Genomic DNA, 20,000 nt, shown 5'->3' with positions numbered 1-20,000 from the left:
ATAAAGTCTACAAAATATATATTTTTTAATAAAGGAATGAAAGTGAGTCTTGATAAGTGTTTCTTTTTCAATACATTTCAGCTCAAATAAAAGATTGAATATTTAGAGGTTGTTATTAATATGGGCAAACACAGCCAGTGTTCTGTGTTGTTTCATTCACTTTAATCTGCGATCAGGGAGCCAACCTTTTTATATGGCCACAACCATTCAGAAATGTACTCAGTGTGAGGTGCCCAATCGATAATAAATACAATTGGTGTTCACACAGAGCTCTCTGTGATGGAAGAGCTCGATGTTGACAATGTTGTTCAAACATGACAGGACTGTTGCAGATGAGCACACGAGCATCTACAATCTTTTTTTTCCTCCTCACCACAGTTGAGTTCAGCTCTGCTGGAGAAAAAAATGATATGAAGGAAGGAGAAGTTCAGGCAAAATCTGCATCATAGATACATTTTAGGAAGCTTACTAAGTTGAATAATGGAATTATCTCTATGGCATGTTGACCTGCTGTTGCAGCAATGAAAGGGCATTTTGCCTCACTGCAGTGACCCTGCAGGTGCTGAGACACCTGGATATTTTTTGCAATAATTTAATCATTTATTATCTAAAATTACAGAATCCTGCAGCCTCCAAACCTCTCCAGTTGAAAAAAATGTTAAAAAGACTGATTGTTTTCAGAATCTGCTCACATAAAATTAATTTTGATGGGACTTTTATTCATAAAGCATTTAGCGAGAAAGACAGTTGAATGTTTAATAGGACTTTCTTAAGTTCTACATCTAAGGACAAAAATCTCAATAAAAACCTTTTTTTAAAGAATGCTCAAAAATGTATTTTATCTTGTGTGTTAGAAATTATAATAAAATATGCAACTTATTGCAAAGCTGTGCAGCAGCAGACACTCATTTAGTTTACATCTGTATACCTGTGTGTTCAGACATGTAGATGCTTTTCTTGTGTGTCTTGTTTCTGTTGGTATGACTCCTCGAGCAGCGAAGGAGCGGATACAGAAACATTTTTAGGGATGCATGATGTATACGTTGCATATCAGACTGAAAAATGTAAATTTACATTATTTTGTATTTTGTAATAATGTAAGAAAATGTAGCTAATAAATTGAGCCTATAATAAGCAAAATTGCTTTCCCCCAGCCCTTTTCTATTCATTTAACAGTCTACTACCTGCTTTTTATCTGCACACTAAGCCGCCACAGTTCTATAAAAATAATTTTTGTAAAGTATTTCATACATTAACATGTGTGATTTGACAGATTATATAAAAAACTATAAAAGCCAAAGTATGTTTGTGAAGACAAATTGTATTTGTATTATTTTATATAAAGAGTCAGAAGATGTATATTTGTTGTCAGTTAAATTTGATATAGCTATGGAATATTAAATCATTTAATTTAATCACTATATATTAGCCTTTCTTACCCTCAGGTGTGCATAAATGCCTAAACATCAAAAGTACAAAAATATAAAATTATGGCGAATGGCCATTAGAAGCAGGTAATTATCAGTTATTGGTATCATCTGAAAAAAATCCATATCATGCATCCTTCATCCTTTTTTTGAACATGATGCTGACTTGTTTGAATTGCAAATACGTTCACAGAGAAGTAGTACATGTTTGAAATGTTTGTAAAAAGGCCAGTCAGTCAAATATTTGGAAATGCAGTGACAGTTAAAAAAAGAGAAAAGACAGCACAAGGAAATGAAAGGAAAATAACGGTGAGGGAACACGTGTCGGCCTCATCCTGATCAAAACACACAGTGTCACCAATCGTGTTCCCATGTCAAATGTGCGTGTTAGCGAGAGCAACAACTGGCATGACAGGTTGGTGGAGGGGAGAGGAGCATGGCCTTCAGGCACACGCACACGCACACACACAAACATTCTTGAGTGCAGTTGTGTGCTAGCCAAGATTTAGCTAGAGCGCTGGGGTGTGAGGGTGGTGATGGTGGGCCTGGGATTGGGCGAAATATGGTTTTGTGAGTGTGTGTGTGTGTGTGGCAGCTGCAGCCTTCATGCCCCTGGCAGTGTTGTTGTAACCAGGCAAGCCAAGGCCGTCTGCCTGAATTCTTCACCCCCTAGGCCCCCTGCCTGCTACACACACATACACACATACACAGATTTACACGCAAGCACAGTTAGTTAAATGTGAGTGTGTGTTGAGGTTGAGTTTTATCATTTTCTGTTAGGGTTAAAGTTGATTTTTAGGCTTGATTTTAAGCAGCGAGTCAAATTTAATTTACCAAACTTTTGATGTGAGTGTGTTCAGATACAGGAGAACAGCTGGAATTTGCTCCTTACAGGGATTTTTCCAAAGTCATGAAGGTTTAGAAAAGTCTTTACTTGAAATGTTACTCTTCAAGGTTAGAAATATTTTAATTTAAATATACTTTTTTTGAAAATGCTTTATTTTTAATGTAAACTTGTCATCCATAGCTAAATACATCCAATCCCTGATTCTAAAAAAAATGTAAGCATTAGCACAAGCACAAGTTAAACAGATGTGGGTAGAAATTAATTCTGTAAACTTAATTTTTGTGGCTACATTTAAAGTAACAATTAGGATTTCTGGTTTAATGTATTTTAATGTGCTTGAAATTCACTCTTAAAAAGCTGTTTGATTCCTGTCTTTAACTGTAGCCCACATGTATCTTCACACCTTTTTTTTTTAATTTGTAGGCAAATAAAGAAGAAGAAAAAAAAAAGGTCCATACTTCATCTTATAATGTCTCTGAGTGTAATCCACACTGAGTGGTTATTTTTGGAGATGCACTCAGAATATGCAGTGAGACATTAGTTTACTCTGTGGCTTGTTTTCAAGTCGTTTTGATAATGTATGCACTGTCCAATAAATATTTTTCTCAGAGTGACACGCTCCACTAGCTGATTTGTTTAGTAATAAAAACGCACACATTCATGTGGGGCTGCTGAACGACAGACCTGAACGCTGCCTCCAGATCTTTCTTTTTCTATTACGGTCTCTCTGTCTCTCTAACATGACGTTAGCACTTTCCCTTTGGACCGTGCCTTTAGGACATATGCTCCCACCTGTAAATAAATATGCAAACACAAACACACACACACACACACACACACACACACACACCAACCACAGAGTTTAGACACTAGCTGTGGGCTACGACTGATGTATACCACAGAGAGGTAACTGTGTCTGTGTTGTAATTAATCTCCTTAGTAGCAGCAGTCAATAGAGAGTGCGGCGGTTCGAGGTGCAGATTGTGAGCGGAGTTTGATTATCGGGCTGTCTGGGGAAATTACTGCAAAGTGCCTCTCAGCAAAACTTGCTTTTATTATGTCTGCTGGAGAGCAAAATACACGCTTACTACCACGACTGCTCTGGAAGCTGTTTCAGGTTTTTTTCTTTTGAGGATTATTGAAGAATTATTTCAGTGTGTGTGTCAGTAAAGCGTGGGATCCAGCAGGTGGTGTCCTTTCACCAGGTCAGTGGGGGAGGCTCTCCTCCTCTAACCCCCCCCCCCCCCCCCCCCCACCCCCACAACCCTCCCGTCAGCCAGGCCAGCAGCAGGCGGCAGGGAGGTGACGGCTGGAGCTGGAGCCCTCAGCCTCTTTGTTTCTCCGTCCCGCACCTCCGCCCGACACCACAAACTGTCAGCCCTCATTTTTCATCGCCTGCAGATCCTCTTCACCTAAACATCCATTTATCTGTCTCGCCCATCAGTCCATCCATGAATCCGTCCAGGCTTCCTTCCTTTCTGTTCAGTTCCAGGCAGCGGGCAGAGGCGAGCCAGCCCACAGTGTGTGTGTGTGTGTGTGTGTGTGTGTGTGTGTGTGTGTGTGGGTTAGTGTAGGGCAGTGCCCGAGCATTAAGCCGTATTAAGCCCTAATTAATGAGTGTGCCAGTCGATAGAGGCCAGTTATTGGATTTGCTGCTTTAGCTGCTGGAAGGAGCATTGCCTTAATCACACACACACATTCATACACACACACACCTCCCCCTCCGAGGCAGGGTGTACAAGGTGAGACAACGGGTGGATTAGAGAGAGTGTGTGTGTGTGTTGTATAAGAAGGCCAGAGGTTGGCGGCTCTCTGGCCAGACAAACTAAGCGTGTGTGGTGGCTAACGTTGGTGCCAGGGTTAAAGCATTACATAAACCTTCAGCTTACAACCTGCAGCCGCTTTAAACATCTCAGTTCGCGACCTGACCGACTGATTTACTGGCTGCCTGTTCTGCTCACTTACTGTCAGACTGCTATGTGTGAAAGCCTGCTGGCATTTTGCAGCAGTGTTTGTGCACTTGGTGCCATTTCTCCTAAGTAATTGTATTTTGGATATTTTTACTTCGCAGTGCCTCAGTTTCTCTCTGGAAATGGAAAAGCAGTTTTGCCAATAAAGACACCATAAAGATGAAGACTCATTTGCTCTCAGGGGACTGACAATGTTAACAGAGGTCTGCATTTAAAACTGTTGAGTTTTAAAAAATGTGATTTTTCCATGCAGGTAAAGTGTTAGTATTAGGCTTTCGACACAGGGGTCATGGCCAATAAACAACTTGAATCTGCAAAATTCGCTCCTGCAAGTATGAATACTATTCATACAGAATTTGCGACATTTACAACACACAATCTACACACAATCTAAGGTTGAAATAGATTTGTGCAGACCTAGACATTTAACTACTGGGATCCTTTTGACTCAGAGCAACGTCTGGTTGTCTCCATGAGAAAAGTTGTTGTATGGCCGAAGCTACTGTAAGTTATTTTATTTTCCTTTTTTAGCAAAATTCTCTTAGTGAATTAGAGTTTCCTCTGTTAAACACTTTTGCATTGCACATTTCTAAGGCTTTTATTGTGAAAGATTATAATGGAAGGAATGTATATGATATGTGCTGCCTTTGCAAGGTTGAAAGTAATGTTAAAGTTTGCTGTCTTGGTTCAGTCTATGGAGCCTCCCTGCTGTTGATTATGCCTGATTATGAATTGTGCTGCCCATGTGGAGCTGCCTGATTGTTTAAGGTGCAGCTTTAATCGATTGCTTGACCTCAAGAGATTAAAGCTACAGTTGGTGACTTTTATATCAAGTTCACTCTATCCTGAAAGTAATACATGATACTGAAAAATGATGAAAAGAACAGTACTGTGCAAAAGTCTTACGATCTGATTTAGATTTTTCTTCTGTTCAGTCACTTTGCATTTTGTTAATTGATACAAATAAACTATTAACATTTCTAGTGTCTTATTTTACAGCATTTTAACAACATTTTTTCCACACCTCACCAAGACTTTTGCACAATACTGACTCTTCCTACTGCTCCTAACAACCGATCAAGTAGTCTTTAAATGCAGTTGCCAATCATGTCAGTGACTACTCATGAACAAAAAAGTATGCAGCTAATCAAATATGAATCAATATTCGATACTATGTTATATTTTAGTGACTGTTTAGCTGAAAAATGTTTACGTTTGTGGCCCGGTTGCTATGCTTAAAATAGTCGAGCAGTCGGGAAGATGGGAGAGCTGCCTTTTTTTAGTTTCCTGGATCACATTTACCCTGTACTGATGCGGCAGCAGAAAACTTTGAGACCAATTTCTAAAAAATGTGGTCAAATAAGATCACAACTATCTATGTCTAGAGACTTCAAGAGGTGGAGGGATTTCTTTTTGTTATTTGGTTGAACTGATAACTGATTATAAAATCAGCTCATGAATACACAATTTGATTCTTCAAAGATGTTAGATTTTATTTTGTTATCTTATCAGGATGTCCTCTGTTCACCTCAGAGGAATACCTTTACATCCTGTGATTCGGTGAGAGAATAAATCCTCTCTACATCGCCACATTTATCTCTTCTTGCAGCACATCAAGTGTAAAACTCTTCTTGGCAAACAATGTTGACGCGCTTCCTGCTTTGCAAACCTGGAGTGGATTTCAGAGCTGGCCAGTCATCAGCTCAAAATCTTTAAAAGGAGACGACAGTATATTCTCTTTCCGGGGGAGATTGTTTTAAAGCGCTCAGTGCATCTACATGTACGGAGATCAGAGGTTGTGATTGGATAAGGATTGGCATTTTGTCAGGGTGACTCAGATTAGTTTCGTGGTGTGGAGCTCAAGGCCTGCAGCCGACTCGTTCTCAACACTTCACTCATCAAACATTTACAGCTTCAGAACAACAGGCTCTTCTGACCTTTAGCTCCTCTGCTGTGTGTGTGCGTGTGGCTGATATCTACTGCATTTTCAGTGTGGGGCACATCGGTCTGTATCTTGTGTCTTGGCTCACCACAGCGGGGCTCTTTTTCCCTTTCTGTGTGTGTGTGTGTGTGTGTTACCGTGTGACGTGGCAGTGTCCTGCTGTGTCGTGCTGTGTGACAGCGTAGGAGGGAGAGTGGGAGGAGGGAGAGAGAGAGGGGGTGGCTGGTCAGGACAGCTTGGCAGCCGGCTGCAGGAACACCAGGCGGGGAGGGGAGTCATCGCCCTCAGCCTCCAGGACTGGACAGAGCCTCCAGGTCTGAGATTAAGCGCTCAGCGGGGCCTTTTCGGTCGGGATGGAGGAGAAGAAGGGCAGGCTGCTGAGGACTGATAGCGATGTAAAAGGATGCTGAGAAAGTTGACGGTGATTGGAGGAGGGGAGTTCCTGACGAAGATCGGGATCAAACCCTGCGGTGGAAAAGGGGCGAAGTGAGGATAATGTGAGGGGGAGAGCAGGGAGCAGATTGTGGAGGAGAGTTGGGATGTTCACCTCCCCCGTCTGTCACACACACACACACACAGGCAGCCCTGCCACTGCCAACATGACCAGCAGGGCAGGGGCATCTGTCTCCCCCCCAGCTACCTCTCTCTGTCTCTCTGCCCCGAGATACAACTCCCTTCATCCTCCTCCTCCTCCTCCTCCTCTGCTTCATCACACGCATCACTCCTGCCGTACTGAACCTGTTGAAACAGTGACTAACAAAGTGGGAGATGATTACACTCGTGTCAATACACGCTGCAGTGGTTTACAAAGCTTTTTGGGCTTGTGATTGTTTAAATCCAAGGAACTCCTACTTGTAATTTGTCATCACTGAGTGATGTTTCCTTCGCAGACTAACCCTAACCCTAACATGTACTAGATTCCATCACTACAATCAATTATCCACATTATGTAAAAAACATCTGAAAAAAAATGTAATTGCATTAAACGCATTTCAACATTTCTATGTAAATGTAACTTTTCTATATCTTCTTTTGGTTTTGAAACTAAAGATTTATGCAATCTTTGTTTTCATCTGTTTCTTCTTTTTATTTCTTAAGTATGAATTTTGATATTTATTAGCAAAGGCATCTTCATAAGCAGTTTTTGGATTCTAACCTCTTTCCTTAAATTCTTACTGGCTTTTTATATATGATTGCATATGCAAATAAGTTAAATAAACCTAAATAATGAACTTTTTTAGCCCCTAAAGAGGTCACACTCCCCTGCTGTTCAAGTAAGGACTTGTTCTTGACTTAATCAACCATCCCACTACCCACACTTCTCCTATTATGACCTCTCGAGGGTCCTAATTACCAGGTTGTGAACCACTTACTCACTAGTGTACTGCAACATGTTTGTGAGACAGTGGAAGAAGTACTCAGAACCTTTAGTCCTGCATTGAATATAACAATGAAGTAAAGGTACATACTTTACATACATACTTAAAAAACAGCAGCTGTGAAAGATGTATAATCTTATTGTAGCTGGTTGAGGTGGAGGTCCTCTGTGTGTGTGCGTGTGAATGAGTTCACCGCTGCACTAGAGGATGACTGACTGACTGACTGACTGAATAGATGAATGGATGAAATAATAATGGGCTGCTGGTGGGAAATATCTTAACAGACATTCCACCTCCACCCCCCAAACACTGTCAACACACTCGCTATTCATACACCCCTGAACCCCAGCTGGAAAACACCACCTCCTAACACACACAAAAACACACACACACACACACACACACACACACACACACACACACACACACACACACACACAGAGTCAGTGTGTCTACTCCCAGTGTGCAGTGAAAGAGTTCATTGTCTGCAGAGGCGGCTTTGTCAGAGGGGACACACTAATTGGGACGTCCCAGTAATGATCAACACAACTTTCTCACCAGACTGTTAACCTGCTATTTAGTTCAGACAACAGAACTACAACATGGTGATATACTGAGTAATAAAATGAGCCAGTTCATCACTTTATCCAGTGTCCAGTCACAATGGATCAATGCAGGACTTAAACTTATAATGGTAGTATTTTTTACATTGTTGTATTGTTGTACTTCTACCCAAGGCACAATGAGTAGAATTTCCTTAAAATAAAATGTATAGACTTTAATTCTTCTAAATTATCACTTTTATCCAGGAGTGTGGCAGTGTCAAAATCTGTAGATTCTTCCTGAATTTTCTCTTTTCTTTAGTTTTCCTTTTATGTTTCTGGTTTTCACCCTTCTTGCTCTGGTTGTGTTACTCCAGTTGTTGCTGATATTTAATCTAGAGTTGCAGCATTTTAGATAATCGAGTTATCATGAAACACTTTTTGTTCTTTTTTAGAAAAACGCTAAACATTAGCTGGTTCCACCTCTCAAATGTAATGATTTGGTGCTTCTTCTTTGCCATATTTGAGAGTAAAGAGAATACCGTTGAGTTTGGGGTTGTTGTCGGACAAACACAATCTCTGAACTTGGTCTGATAAAGATTTTGTCTTTAGTGGTAACAACCAATATTTCTGGGGCTCCGGTGTAACCAGCAGATATTCACATAAAGGACATCCTGGCCAAGACTTGCTTTTTTGCGTAATTGTTTATAGCCTTATTAGTAACTTTTCTGTGCCTATAAATGCAGATACATTTTTAAAAGCTCATAACAGATGTTTTACTCTCCACATGGACCTTTAGCCTACCCAACATGATTGATCAATACTAAACGAAAACACTTCCGATACCAAAATGATTTATTGATGTAAGAAAAATTATCAGCAGATTAATGGATAGTGAAAATAATGTTAGTTGTAGCCTTATTTTGATGCATTCATTAGTCAGTATTGTCCAATATAAAAAGTGTATATTTCAGATCCTGAATCACCTCCTCGTCTGCACCTTTATTATGAAACGTACACCGCTGTCACACTCGAGTAAACAACACAAAGTCCAGTGATATTTAAAAAAGCTCTTTGTGGATCCAGCTCTCTTTCAATATTTACAACATTTGGTTTTATATCAGCCAGGAGGGTACGTTCCTCTCACACAGTTTCAGTCAATATTGTATGTGTGTGTATGTGTGTGTGTTGCAGGCTGCAGCAGTTGGACCGTCACTGTCAGAGCAGCGCCCAGCAGGTGTGTGAGCTGCTGGCCAAACAGAACCAGCTGATGCAGGAGAGAAACACACTCACCGAGGAGATGCAGAGCCTACACATGGAGGTACACACATACACACACAGCAAAGTGTGTGACTTACTGTTTTGTCTCTAAATGAATTTGTGATGATGCCTCTTCTCTCCAGGTGCACGTTATAGTCATCAGTTTACTAAAATAAAATCAGTAAGAAGACGTTTGTCCCGTCATGACTAATGATTCTGTCTCGTTCTGAAAAACATGTTGTCTATATTCTGTTCTGACTCATTATCAGAGAGATTATGTGTTTTTAATTGAATGTTGTCTGTGTGTGTGTGTGTGTGTGTGTGTGTGTCTGTGTGTTTGAATCTTTCTAGAGACGAGTCGATGCTCTGTCTACATGAGTCTGTCCTGCCTGTTTCCTCCTCTCGTCTGTCTGGATCTGAAGTCAGAAATCTCCTGTTGATGAGAACATATCACCTGTTATTTATGTTTTCTACCCAGGGAGACAGGTGTGTTCATCCTATCAGAACTGAAAATCAGGTTTATATTTTTTATTTGGCGATAGACTGTTACTGTGATCTGTGGAGCACTTAGAGGTACTAAGATGTTGTGTTTTGACTTTTTTTCTTTAAAATAAATTTTTCACTGATAAACCATTTCAAATTAATAAATAATTACAGCACTTTTGAAATGTGCTAAAAAAAACGTTTTCTTGTTTAATTTTTGCATTTAACGGCATAGTGACTATGTTTACATGCACAAAAGATTCCAGTTTTTGCCCTACATGCAGCCGTGCATACGATTAATGTAAAACGCTCAGTTTTCGAGCAGGGGTCGATGCTCTAACATGGGGTTTATCACAAGAAAACATGGAAAAGTGGAACAGCTGGAGCTGCTTGTGCCATTTTTAATATTGTTTAAAACTAGATGCATTTTCTTCACAACAGAAATGTGAGCATTTCTTTTGGGTATGCTTCTCTACCCCAGCTTTGCATGCGGTTTTCAGAGCTGACCATAAACAGATGAGAAGCTTTGTTTCGCAAATGGGGTAAAAATCCCAATTGAGGTTTACATTTTGAATGCAATGTGAACATATCCAAAGAATGCTCTGAAAACCCAAATAATATTGACCCATCCTACACGTCTTAATCAGAAAATGCTGCAGTCCAAATTCAGGATACTGAGTATGCTTTTTACATGACCTGGAGTACTGTCATATTCAGAACAATGATGGAATATTAGTGCATTTAAACTTTGTCTCGAAACAATGTATTGACTCTCAATCATCGCTTATGATCCACTAAGTGTGCAGTAGTGGCTATATCTGCAGAGCCTCTGTCCTTTTCCTATATTTTCTCTTTTCATTTTGCTGTGTTTAGGACATATATAGGCTTCAGCCTTTGGGCACTGGGTGTGTAGCCCCCAGCCAGTGGCTACACTCCAAAAAAAATGTACCGACCAGGTGCCAGATCCTACACACACATCCAAGAGGAAGCAACAAAAAAAGCTTGGAAAAAAACCCTAAATATAGCGAGGACAAATGCCAAATGGTCGAAGCTTGGCTTTTCCCCAGTCAGTGGTGGAATGTAACTAAGTACATTTACTCAAGCACTGTACTTAAGTACAATTTTGAGGAACTTTATACTGCTACTTCACTACATTTTAGGGGCAAATTTTGTACTTTTTAATCCACCACATTTAGCTGACAGCTTAAGTTACTTTTTGGATTCTACATGAAACAATTTGATATATTTAAAATGATTACATGTTTATAAATTAAGTTAAATAAAAGTGTATTCAGTAGTTAAAATGAGCCCTACCTGGACAGCAGTAAAATGCTGAAAAATCTGAGTGGGTCCATTCTGCATTACGGGTACTTTTACTTTTGATACTTAAATTTTAACTCTTAAATTTTGATATTGATGCTTTTGTACTTTTACTGAAGTAAAGGATCTGAATACTTCTTCAATCACTGGTGTTTACAAATGGCAACAGACAAGTCCTACTCATTGTGTCTTTTAACTGAGCTAAAATGTTCTCGATATAAATATAGTAAATAAAAAGTCGACACCATGGCAGCAGATTGACATAGTGCTTTATTGAAGCTGTCTGTAAGAAGGAAAATAATGTGCATCCCTATCATATACATTTTATGTGTAAAAATACTAAGGATGTACAGTGTAAAAAAACAGCTTCATGTTGATGGTAATTTGTTGTTTTCACATCCTGGCGGCCTCAGCGGCCAGCAGCACTGCATCCTGACAGCATGAGGGACAGAAAAAGGCTGTTTGATCGTTCTGCTGAGTTTCCCGACACTGTCTAAGAGTCAATGTCAGCTCTGCTCCGCTGACGGGTCAGAGAGCAGAGCTGACTTCAGTATTACAGTGATTCAGGGAAACGCGGCCCGCTCTGAGGACAGCTGGCGGCTGTCCACAAATGTCTCACACAGCTGTAAAGCTACAGTAGATGGACATGGACATGGACTTAAAACTCAGTTACACTTTGTAATATTTGTACATGTTTGCCGTTTTTTGTTTGCTGTTTATAAATAAATGCATCTCATGCTTGTTCATGTTAATAATCATGATGATAGTAGACTAGTACCAGAGAAAGAAGAGAGGGGAGGGATTCTGTCGCAGACACGAGGTCAAATACTTTCAGAAATCCTTCCAAACACTGGAGCCATTTACTTATTATCTGCATTAAACACGGGGCTGAGTGCGGTTTGTGATTTTTGGCTGACGCCGTTGGTTCATTAACAACGGGCGAGATCAATACAGAGCAGCTGAGGTCTTTGAAAGGATTTTACATATTATTTAAATACTACTGGAGTCAGATCTGTTGTGTGATAGATGTACAGTACAAACAGCAGCAGCTTTAAGAGTGAACGCTGTCAGCGCAGCGTCGGATATCTCACATACTGTCGATTCACACCATTCGAGGGCACCAGTAAAGCTGTGAGGATGCTTAAAGCATCCAGTTTAAGAAATTACTGACACGTGCCCAAAACTGATTCATAGTCTTTAAGGGAAAACCCACTTTGATGAAGAGGATCACGAAGCTCCACCTTCTCCAGGAAAACATTTATTTTTATGATCTCTGACCTTAGAATCAGCGTCTGGCATCGTCGCTGCCAGTAAATGATCTTGAATGTCGAGGATTAAACGAGGAGTTGGAGGAAAAAACTTTTCAAAAACAGCAGTGGAGAAGGAGTCTGTGACATCAGTGGAGTTTTCCAAACATTTTTAGTTTATGAAGACTGACCAAATCACTGAACATTTCCACTGAGTGTGATTCTGCAGTGGCAGCACTGACTCGTCTCTGGCATGTGGGACACAATCACCCAGGTCCTGCCAACTCCAGACATCAGAGCAACATCAAAGCCATCGGTTGTATGTGGAGGGGAGATGTGCTTTAAAAATCCTCACTTTCTTAAAAACATAAAAAAGGCTAAAAATCTTCCTTTAAAGCAGGGCTGAATCAGATTCCTCTGAATCATATAAAAAGTGATGGATGTGAAAGTGCTGTGGCCAAAGCTACAAAGCGGTATTTCATGAACTCTGGTTTCTAATGATTTTGGCGGTAAGCGTGCACATACAGCTAGAACTCCTCAGTCGCTTGCAGACCTGGGTCAAATCAAAGCTGAAATCCTTCCAAATACTTGGGAGTGTTTTGCTTGAGCCTGTCGAGGGTGCCAGCTGGGTGGGAATTGTACTCATTTTGAACTAGTCGTCTGCGTCAGTTGTGCCAGACAGGCTCAATCGATCACAGAGAAGTATTTTTCATAAGAGTTCTGACTGCTACTTTGACTCAGGACTGGTAGTGCGGACAGAGGACTACAGCATGCAGGCCAGCGCCATCCTTTTCTTCTTTCTGCCATAAAGCGCCTTTGCCAGCTAATAGCAATTTAATGGATGTGCAAGTGTAAAGCGTACGGACTTAAGAGCAGCGGAAAAACAGGTAATGTGTCGTATAAGAGATTTCTGTAAAGAAAAAAAAGGAGGCATTTATTTTTAGAACAAAATCTCTGAAGACTTAAACTGCAGAGTGAAACACAACTACACCCCCGTACTGCTAAACTCCAAAACAAGATGACACCAAATAAATTAAATAGAAAAGAAATTCAAGTTATCCAACAGTGATAATAATAAAAACATTCAAATAATAAATATTGGAATACATTTTCCCACACCTAAAGAGAGCACATCCCCTTACTGCTCTCTTTCAATCTGTCATCCAGATATTGAAGGTCTTCCACATTATAACGTGTTTGTTTGTTTTTTAAAGATGCAGTTGAAAATTCAAATTTCTAAAAATATATTTCCTCACATCTTGTGATTTTTTTTTTGTACTCTGAAGTGCTGGATGTCAAAGTTTTAAACCATAAGGCTTACTGGCATTTGAAGACAGAGAAATCGAGGGGATTTTAAATGTTGTTGGTCAGACTGGAAGACATGACGACGCAAACAAACAAAGTCCAGGCCTGAGAAGTGACGGCGCACATTAAAGACGGACAGTGACTCTGATCATCCCAATTTTTTTAAATAAAGGCAGGAAAATGCTCTTTCTCATCTACAATCTAAAGAACTGACTGACAAACATATCTTTCTCCTTCACTCTGTCTCGACACACTTACAGTAAACAGTAGCACTTACAGTTCAGTATCGAATCTCCTCCATCCTTACTCCTTTACATTCAGACTTCTGTGCTGCACTTGTATTCTTTCTGCTCAACTTCCATTTCATCTTTCTCTCTGAACTCTCTGTCTCAGCCTTCACACCTGTGGTGAGATTAAATATGGGCAACATTTGTGTCAATAAGCAAATGAGCCTTCAGTAAACACCTGTGGGATGATTTTAAAGAAGAAAGGGTGATTAAATAAAGAAATTTCTGCTTTAAAAAAAATGTTTTTACCTCCTTTAAGCTCACAGTCAACTACCATCTGTCCTTAATGTGTCCCGTCACCTCTCTGCTGTCACATTTTGGTCACAAAACAACACAAAAACATAATTTAAATAAACAATGGAGCAGGAAGGCTATCTGCTTTCCCTCCTACATTCTTCAGCCATTTTTGTTTCTTGAGGTGCCATTTTTTTTTCTTCTCTCAGCCCTAAGAAATATTTTTTTCTAGAATAATGTAATAACAATAGAAAAAGTTAAATATAAAACCGATGAGTAGAACAATAAATAGAACATATATATATTATAGCCATTGCTGTGATTGGTGTAAACCCATAACTGTTGCGTACCTCCTCACAGACCATAACGTCTTTTTTTTAAAAACAATCCTTCATAAGAATCTCACAGGAAACAGGAAATCTGCTGTTACCTCACTCATCAATACGTCATAAATAATCACATTATAAATATTTTATCATTCTTGGAGCTTTTCACCTGTGCTCTCTCGCTCTTTTTTTCTCTCTCTTCTCATCACAAATGCCCAACCTGCCATCCTGGCCTCTTTTCACTCTGTGGTGAATCTGTTCTTGCTGCAGTTTCCCTTTCCTGCACAAACACAGAGAGGTACAGCCGTGTGGTTTCCCAAAGCTGTGACAACAACATGTCACAGTAAAGCTTCATCATCAAAACAAAAGTACCGTTTTTTGTTTTCCTTTTTGGGACAGAAAAGATTTGAACTCAGAGGGGTTGAAATAAATAAATTAATAAAAAAAATAAAAAAAAACTCTGGGGGAAACATTCAAACCATGTTATCCTCTCATTTTTCACCTCCACATTGATGGATATAACAACCACCTTGCACTGCATTGTGGGTAATGTAGTAAAGCTTGTGGTTTGGGGGCTTCATCCTTTTGAACTGCTGTGCTTTGAGGTGCGTTCTTAAACACAAACTCTTAATAGTCACTCTCTCTCACACACACGCACACACACACACAAATTACATCCTATCATCTACAGAGTTGATGTGTGATAGCAGTACATTAGGAGTAATAGCAACACCTGTTCTGCAGCTGTACAAGCATAGACGTTAATACAGGTGGTTGATGTGTTGCTGGCGCCTGTATAATGACCTGCAGCATTAAGCTAGTAGTGTAGCACCGGGTTTTAGTAGTAGCAGTATAGCAGTAGTAGTAGTAGTAGTAGTAGTACCTGTAGTAATTGTAGTAGTAGTTGAAATAGCAGCAACAACGATAATGAATTGCACTGAGCAAAACCTGAGTCAAATCCTGCTCGACAACGTGAGCTGTGCAGGATTCTGCTCACTGATGACAACTGCTCCCTCAATGCCAGGCAGCCTCAATCAATCCCAGAATTATTTAGGTTAGGATTTGAAACCAGACCCGAGTGTCTCTCTCTCGGAGTCCGAGAGTATCCGTCTGTTTGCAAAAGCCTGAGATACAACCGGTAACGGCAGTTTAGGTTTGAATGACTTAAAATGCTCCATCTTACAGATAAGAAGCGACAAAAACGTCTCCTTAAAAATGCTTTTTTTTCAAACTTGATCAGAAGTTTGTTGTTTTTGTTTTTTAGAGTTTGGCAGGACTGACACATGTCAAAGCACAGCAGGGCACCGGTGATGCTCCTGTCATTAAAGGGAAATTACATAGTAACTGATCACATCACAGTTTGGATCACCAAGGGTTGCAGTGCGGGATTAGAAAGTAATTTTGCCTGGAAGTTCTCTCTAAAAAGGGATTCATAAAAATAAAAAATAAAAAAGAAATCAATAAGCAGACTGCAGAGGTGAAAAAGAGAGGAGGAGAAAGAGGAGAGGAGGAGAAGGGCAAAATCCTTCAAGTCTTTCTGGGTCGGTCCAAAGCTGTGGGTCTTTTTGTCCCACACTGATGACCTCAGAGAACAGCTGTGATGATGTCACCGTGATGGACAGTTCATTCCCGCCCGCTGGCAGAGTAGGAGAACTGTGGGAAGTGCGGTCTTCTCTCGTTATCCAGACAGTCCATCCCGTCCTCATCAACTAGAGAAACATGGATTTGGAGTTAATTAATGACTTGTTCAGTTAAATCAAACAGGAAATGTTTACATTTCATGGCTGATTTTCTTCTCAGAATATAATCAAACATAACAAAGCATTGTGTTTTTGCCACACTGTTCTACTGTAGATTTAAACAGAACAAGATGCAATTAACAAGTGTGTCTTTGATGTGCCAATCTTCTGCTAACTAACTGATGTGCGACCTACAAAACAAGTGGAACCTCACATTAGCGCAGAGAAACACATCGGTTCCACTCATGCATAATTCAGTGCCGAACATTTTGAAACCGGTATCTTTATTTTAGAAGCCTGTGAAGAGCTGCATGTGGCCCGAGGACGATTACAGAGACACTTGAATAAACAGACAACAGCACTTCTCGAGCTTTTGTTACCCCAGTTAATTATAGTTGAAATGTCTCACCTGAAGAAAGAGCAGGAGCACTGATACATTTTTTTAAAACTGCAATCATTAAAGTAATCAAAGTGAGCAGAAAAAGCTGAATTTGATCACCATCAGGTGCTTGACAAAATGTGTGCAGCCAAACAACTAATTTATTCCTATTTGTAATCATAGCAGTTTTATTAACACCATGATCCTCTGCTGAAAGTTTATCAACTCAAATATATAAAGCATATACTGCACATTGCTTGCTATTTTAACATTAAAATATAATATTTAACCCAATGCTTGTTAGACACAAACGCTTCAAGAGCATATATTTCTTCTGTCACTCTGTTTATTTTTATTTTTCTGTCACCACTGAGAAAATCTTCAGCTATGCAAAAAAATGAAAGTGAGATTTCGTCAAGTTTTAATGTGGGCATATGTCGTACATACATATGTGAGAAAGAGAGAGAGACTCACATTTCTCTGGTGGAGTGATTGTGATGGTCTGGGCTGTGAACTCCTCGTCAAAGTATCTGGTGTCTGTCTCCGACGTCACCTGAGGCTTGAAGGGAGGGACCATCTGGGGCCGAGACGTGACGAGGACACAGAGAGCAAAGGTTAGATTGTACAATAAGTGAACTAAAAAGCAGCTGCTCGAAGGACACCAAACTCTGGATGTCACAAAACTTCTTGGACATCCACGATTGGACTCCCGTCCAGAGGACCTCTGTTGCACGCTGCTCTCTGCACTGACAAATGAAAAATACCCAAAGAATTCCCTGCAGTTGATCAAAAAAATGAACAGAAGCAGCAGGTCTGTGGATTTCGGGAGTTTTCATCCCTTAGAACCGACCAACTCAAGAATTATTCCAGTTATCCTCACCACAGTTTCTATTCACACATCAGTAGCGAGAGGAAAGGAAAGGAAAGGAAAGGAAAGGAAAGGAAAGGAAAGGAAAGAAGGGAACGAAATGGATGAGAGGAAAAGAGAAGAGATGAGGAAAAGAAGGGGTAGAGGATATGGAAGGTAAGGAAAAGAGTGAGTACAGCAGAGGAGAAAGGAAAGGGAGAGAGAGAAGATGAAACAGGACAGGAGAGAAAAGGAGATAACGTAAGGAAAGGGAGACGAGATATATTAAGGAAAGGAAGGGAGATGATTAATGAAAACTAAGGAGAGAGGAGAGTAGGAAAGGACAGGTAGAGAAGAGGAGGAATGGAAATGAGGGATGAGAAGAAAGGAAAGGAGCTGAGATAAAGGGAAGTAAAAGAGAAGATGAAATGAAAGGGATGAGAGGAAATCAAGAAAGCCATGGGGAGAGGAGAAGAAGAGCAAGGGAAGGAGAGGAGGATGTAAAGAAGATTAGATGAAGCAGAGAGATCAAGAGAGGAGAGAAGAGACATAAGTGAAGGGAGGAAGCTCAGCACCTGTCTGACATGTTATTATAGGTGTTGCCACACAGGACCTCGTTCCTATTTGGTGGTGTTATACGAGTAAACACATCACAGACCCCCAGGATACAAGGTCACACATCTCTATAATGCTTTGTGCTTTACACGCCTGCCTGTCTGTTCGGATGAACACATCATGTGTGTTCAGGTGGGATTATGTTCTTTAATGTGTTACATGAGTTAACCCTGACCCTCCATATAAACACAATTCACGACACAATTAACGCATGTAAAGAAAAAGAGTAAATAACTAAATACCTTTATGAAAAGCTATTTTCTGCCATCGTATTTTGCTTTATTAGATAATATGAAATAGTAAGCAGTTACTGTCATGTCACTTCATACCTTTTTATCATAGACATCCTGCCAGTCAACGCCAGAGAAGAAACTGTGTCTCATTATTTCTTTAGCGTCATCTGGTCCTCCACCAAGCCTAGAGGACAGGAGAGGAAAGTTAAAATTAATCAAACTGAGATCAGAGGAAGCAACATTTGATCTAAACGAGCTAAACAGAAAGTAATCAAACATATAAAAGTCATCCAAAGTGATGAGGGGATATTATAACTTAGGTTTGCAAAACAACAAGAATAAAACTTTTCTTTCAAAATCCCTTTCTTAGTGCTGGTATAAACATAAATGATGGGTAAATTGTCCAGTCAGAAAGACACAAAGTAACAACAAAAGTAGCTCAATGTGTGAAATAAACACCATGCAAAACAAACAATGCCATCCAGGTAATTTAGGTTAAGAAGGCATTGTTTTCTTATCTACGAAACATCACGCAACAATGTGATAAAGACTTACACCAGCAATGAGCAAACTGTGTGTGAGAATTATGATTTCTTAATCATGCTGTGTTTCCTTCCTTCAGTTGTGCAGATTTATTCAGGGTTGTTTTTTCAGCAACATTTAGCAAAATTAGTAAAATATACCCTCTTTGTTCCCAAATGTAGCAATTAAGAGATCAATTTAAATGTAAAAGAGAAATCTTATTTTTTTTTCCTAATTTCTCAAATTCTTCATCTGTATAGTATATCAAAAGCTCCATACAAACCGTTTGTTGGGGTCTTTGATGAGCAGGCCTGACAGCAGGGACTTGGCATCTGACGACAGAGTTCGCGGGAACTTTATGTCCTCCATGAGGATGAGCTCAAACAGCTTCTCGTGGTCTTGGTTGTAGAACGGCAGTCGGCCGCACATCATCTCGTACGTCACTACACCTAAACCCCACCAGTCCACCGCCCGACCGTAGTCGTTGTCCTCCAGGACCTGAGGAGAGTCAAGACAAACAGTTACTCCATGTTTGCTCTTTAAATGGGGCCATTTGTTTTATTGGACATCTGCTTTTATTCTGCATTTCTGCATTTATTTTATTGGACAATACAGACTGCCCAAGGTAGTGGATGAGAGGCAGATGATCAAGGAAAGACAGCAAAGGAGAGTCAATATGCCGTTTTGCCCGAGGGATAAATTAAAGAAACCGTAAAAGTTGTCTGAGAAGAACAGAAGAGGCTGCAAAGATTAAAAAAAAAAAAGGTAAGCCCCCCTCTCCGTACACAGACACACACATACAGAGGCAAACATCATGGGATGGCAGGTCTTCAGAGGCCCCTGTTACAGTAAGGGAGTCAGTGTGCTGGCTTGGCCAACCAGATGCCCCCTCTGGTCCCTGCCAGCTCTCCCTGGCACACTGATCCTTCTCCTGGCATGGACAGAGAGGAACGTTCCTGGATGGAAAAGGCAGGAACAGCCCGCAACATGAGTCAGGGCCAGTCCGACCTACACTAGCTCAGGTACTGTACTTTGAGCTGCTATGTTGTGTGTGTGTGGTGGGGAACGAGGTCTTGTGAAAGAACTCACTCCTTAT

General features: G+C 40.3%; 2 protein-coding genes across 2 annotated transcripts in view; one reads left to right on the top strand and one right to left on the bottom strand.

The window, feature by feature from the left end:
- sdccag8 (SHH signaling and ciliogenesis regulator sdccag8) overlaps window positions 1–11,417 on the top strand; it is a 51,094-nt gene extending 39,677 nt beyond the window's left edge. Inside the window, exons 17-18 of the mRNA XM_059359543.1 lie at window positions 9,302–9,428; window positions 9,719–11,417. Of these exons, the coding sequence (XP_059215526.1) occupies window positions 9,302–9,428; window positions 9,719–9,745 (154 nt within the window). The 3' untranslated portion in view covers window positions 9,746–11,417. The remainder of the gene's footprint in view (window positions 1–9,301; window positions 9,429–9,718) is intronic.
- Window positions 11,418–12,522: 1,105 nt separating this feature from the next.
- The window catches only part of akt3a (v-akt murine thymoma viral oncogene homolog 3a), a 49,583-nt gene continuing 42,105 nt past the window's right edge, over window positions 12,523–20,000 (bottom strand). Inside the window, exons 10-13 of the mRNA XM_059359545.1 lie at window positions 19,188–19,402; window positions 18,479–18,566; window positions 17,162–17,264; window positions 12,523–16,278 (exon numbers count right to left, since the gene is read on the bottom strand). Coding sequence (XP_059215528.1) covers window positions 16,193–16,278; window positions 17,162–17,264; window positions 18,479–18,566; window positions 19,188–19,402 — 492 coding nt within the window. The 3' untranslated portion in view covers window positions 12,523–16,192. The remainder of the gene's footprint in view (window positions 16,279–17,161; window positions 17,265–18,478; window positions 18,567–19,187; window positions 19,403–20,000) is intronic.

The sequence above is a fragment of the Centropristis striata genome, chromosome 20 (assembly GCF_030273125.1).
Source record: "Centropristis striata isolate RG_2023a ecotype Rhode Island chromosome 20, C.striata_1.0, whole genome shotgun sequence".
NCBI classification, from domain to species: domain Eukaryota; kingdom Metazoa; phylum Chordata; class Actinopteri; order Perciformes; family Serranidae; genus Centropristis; species Centropristis striata.
This window is presented reverse-complemented; position numbering and strand designations above follow the sequence as displayed.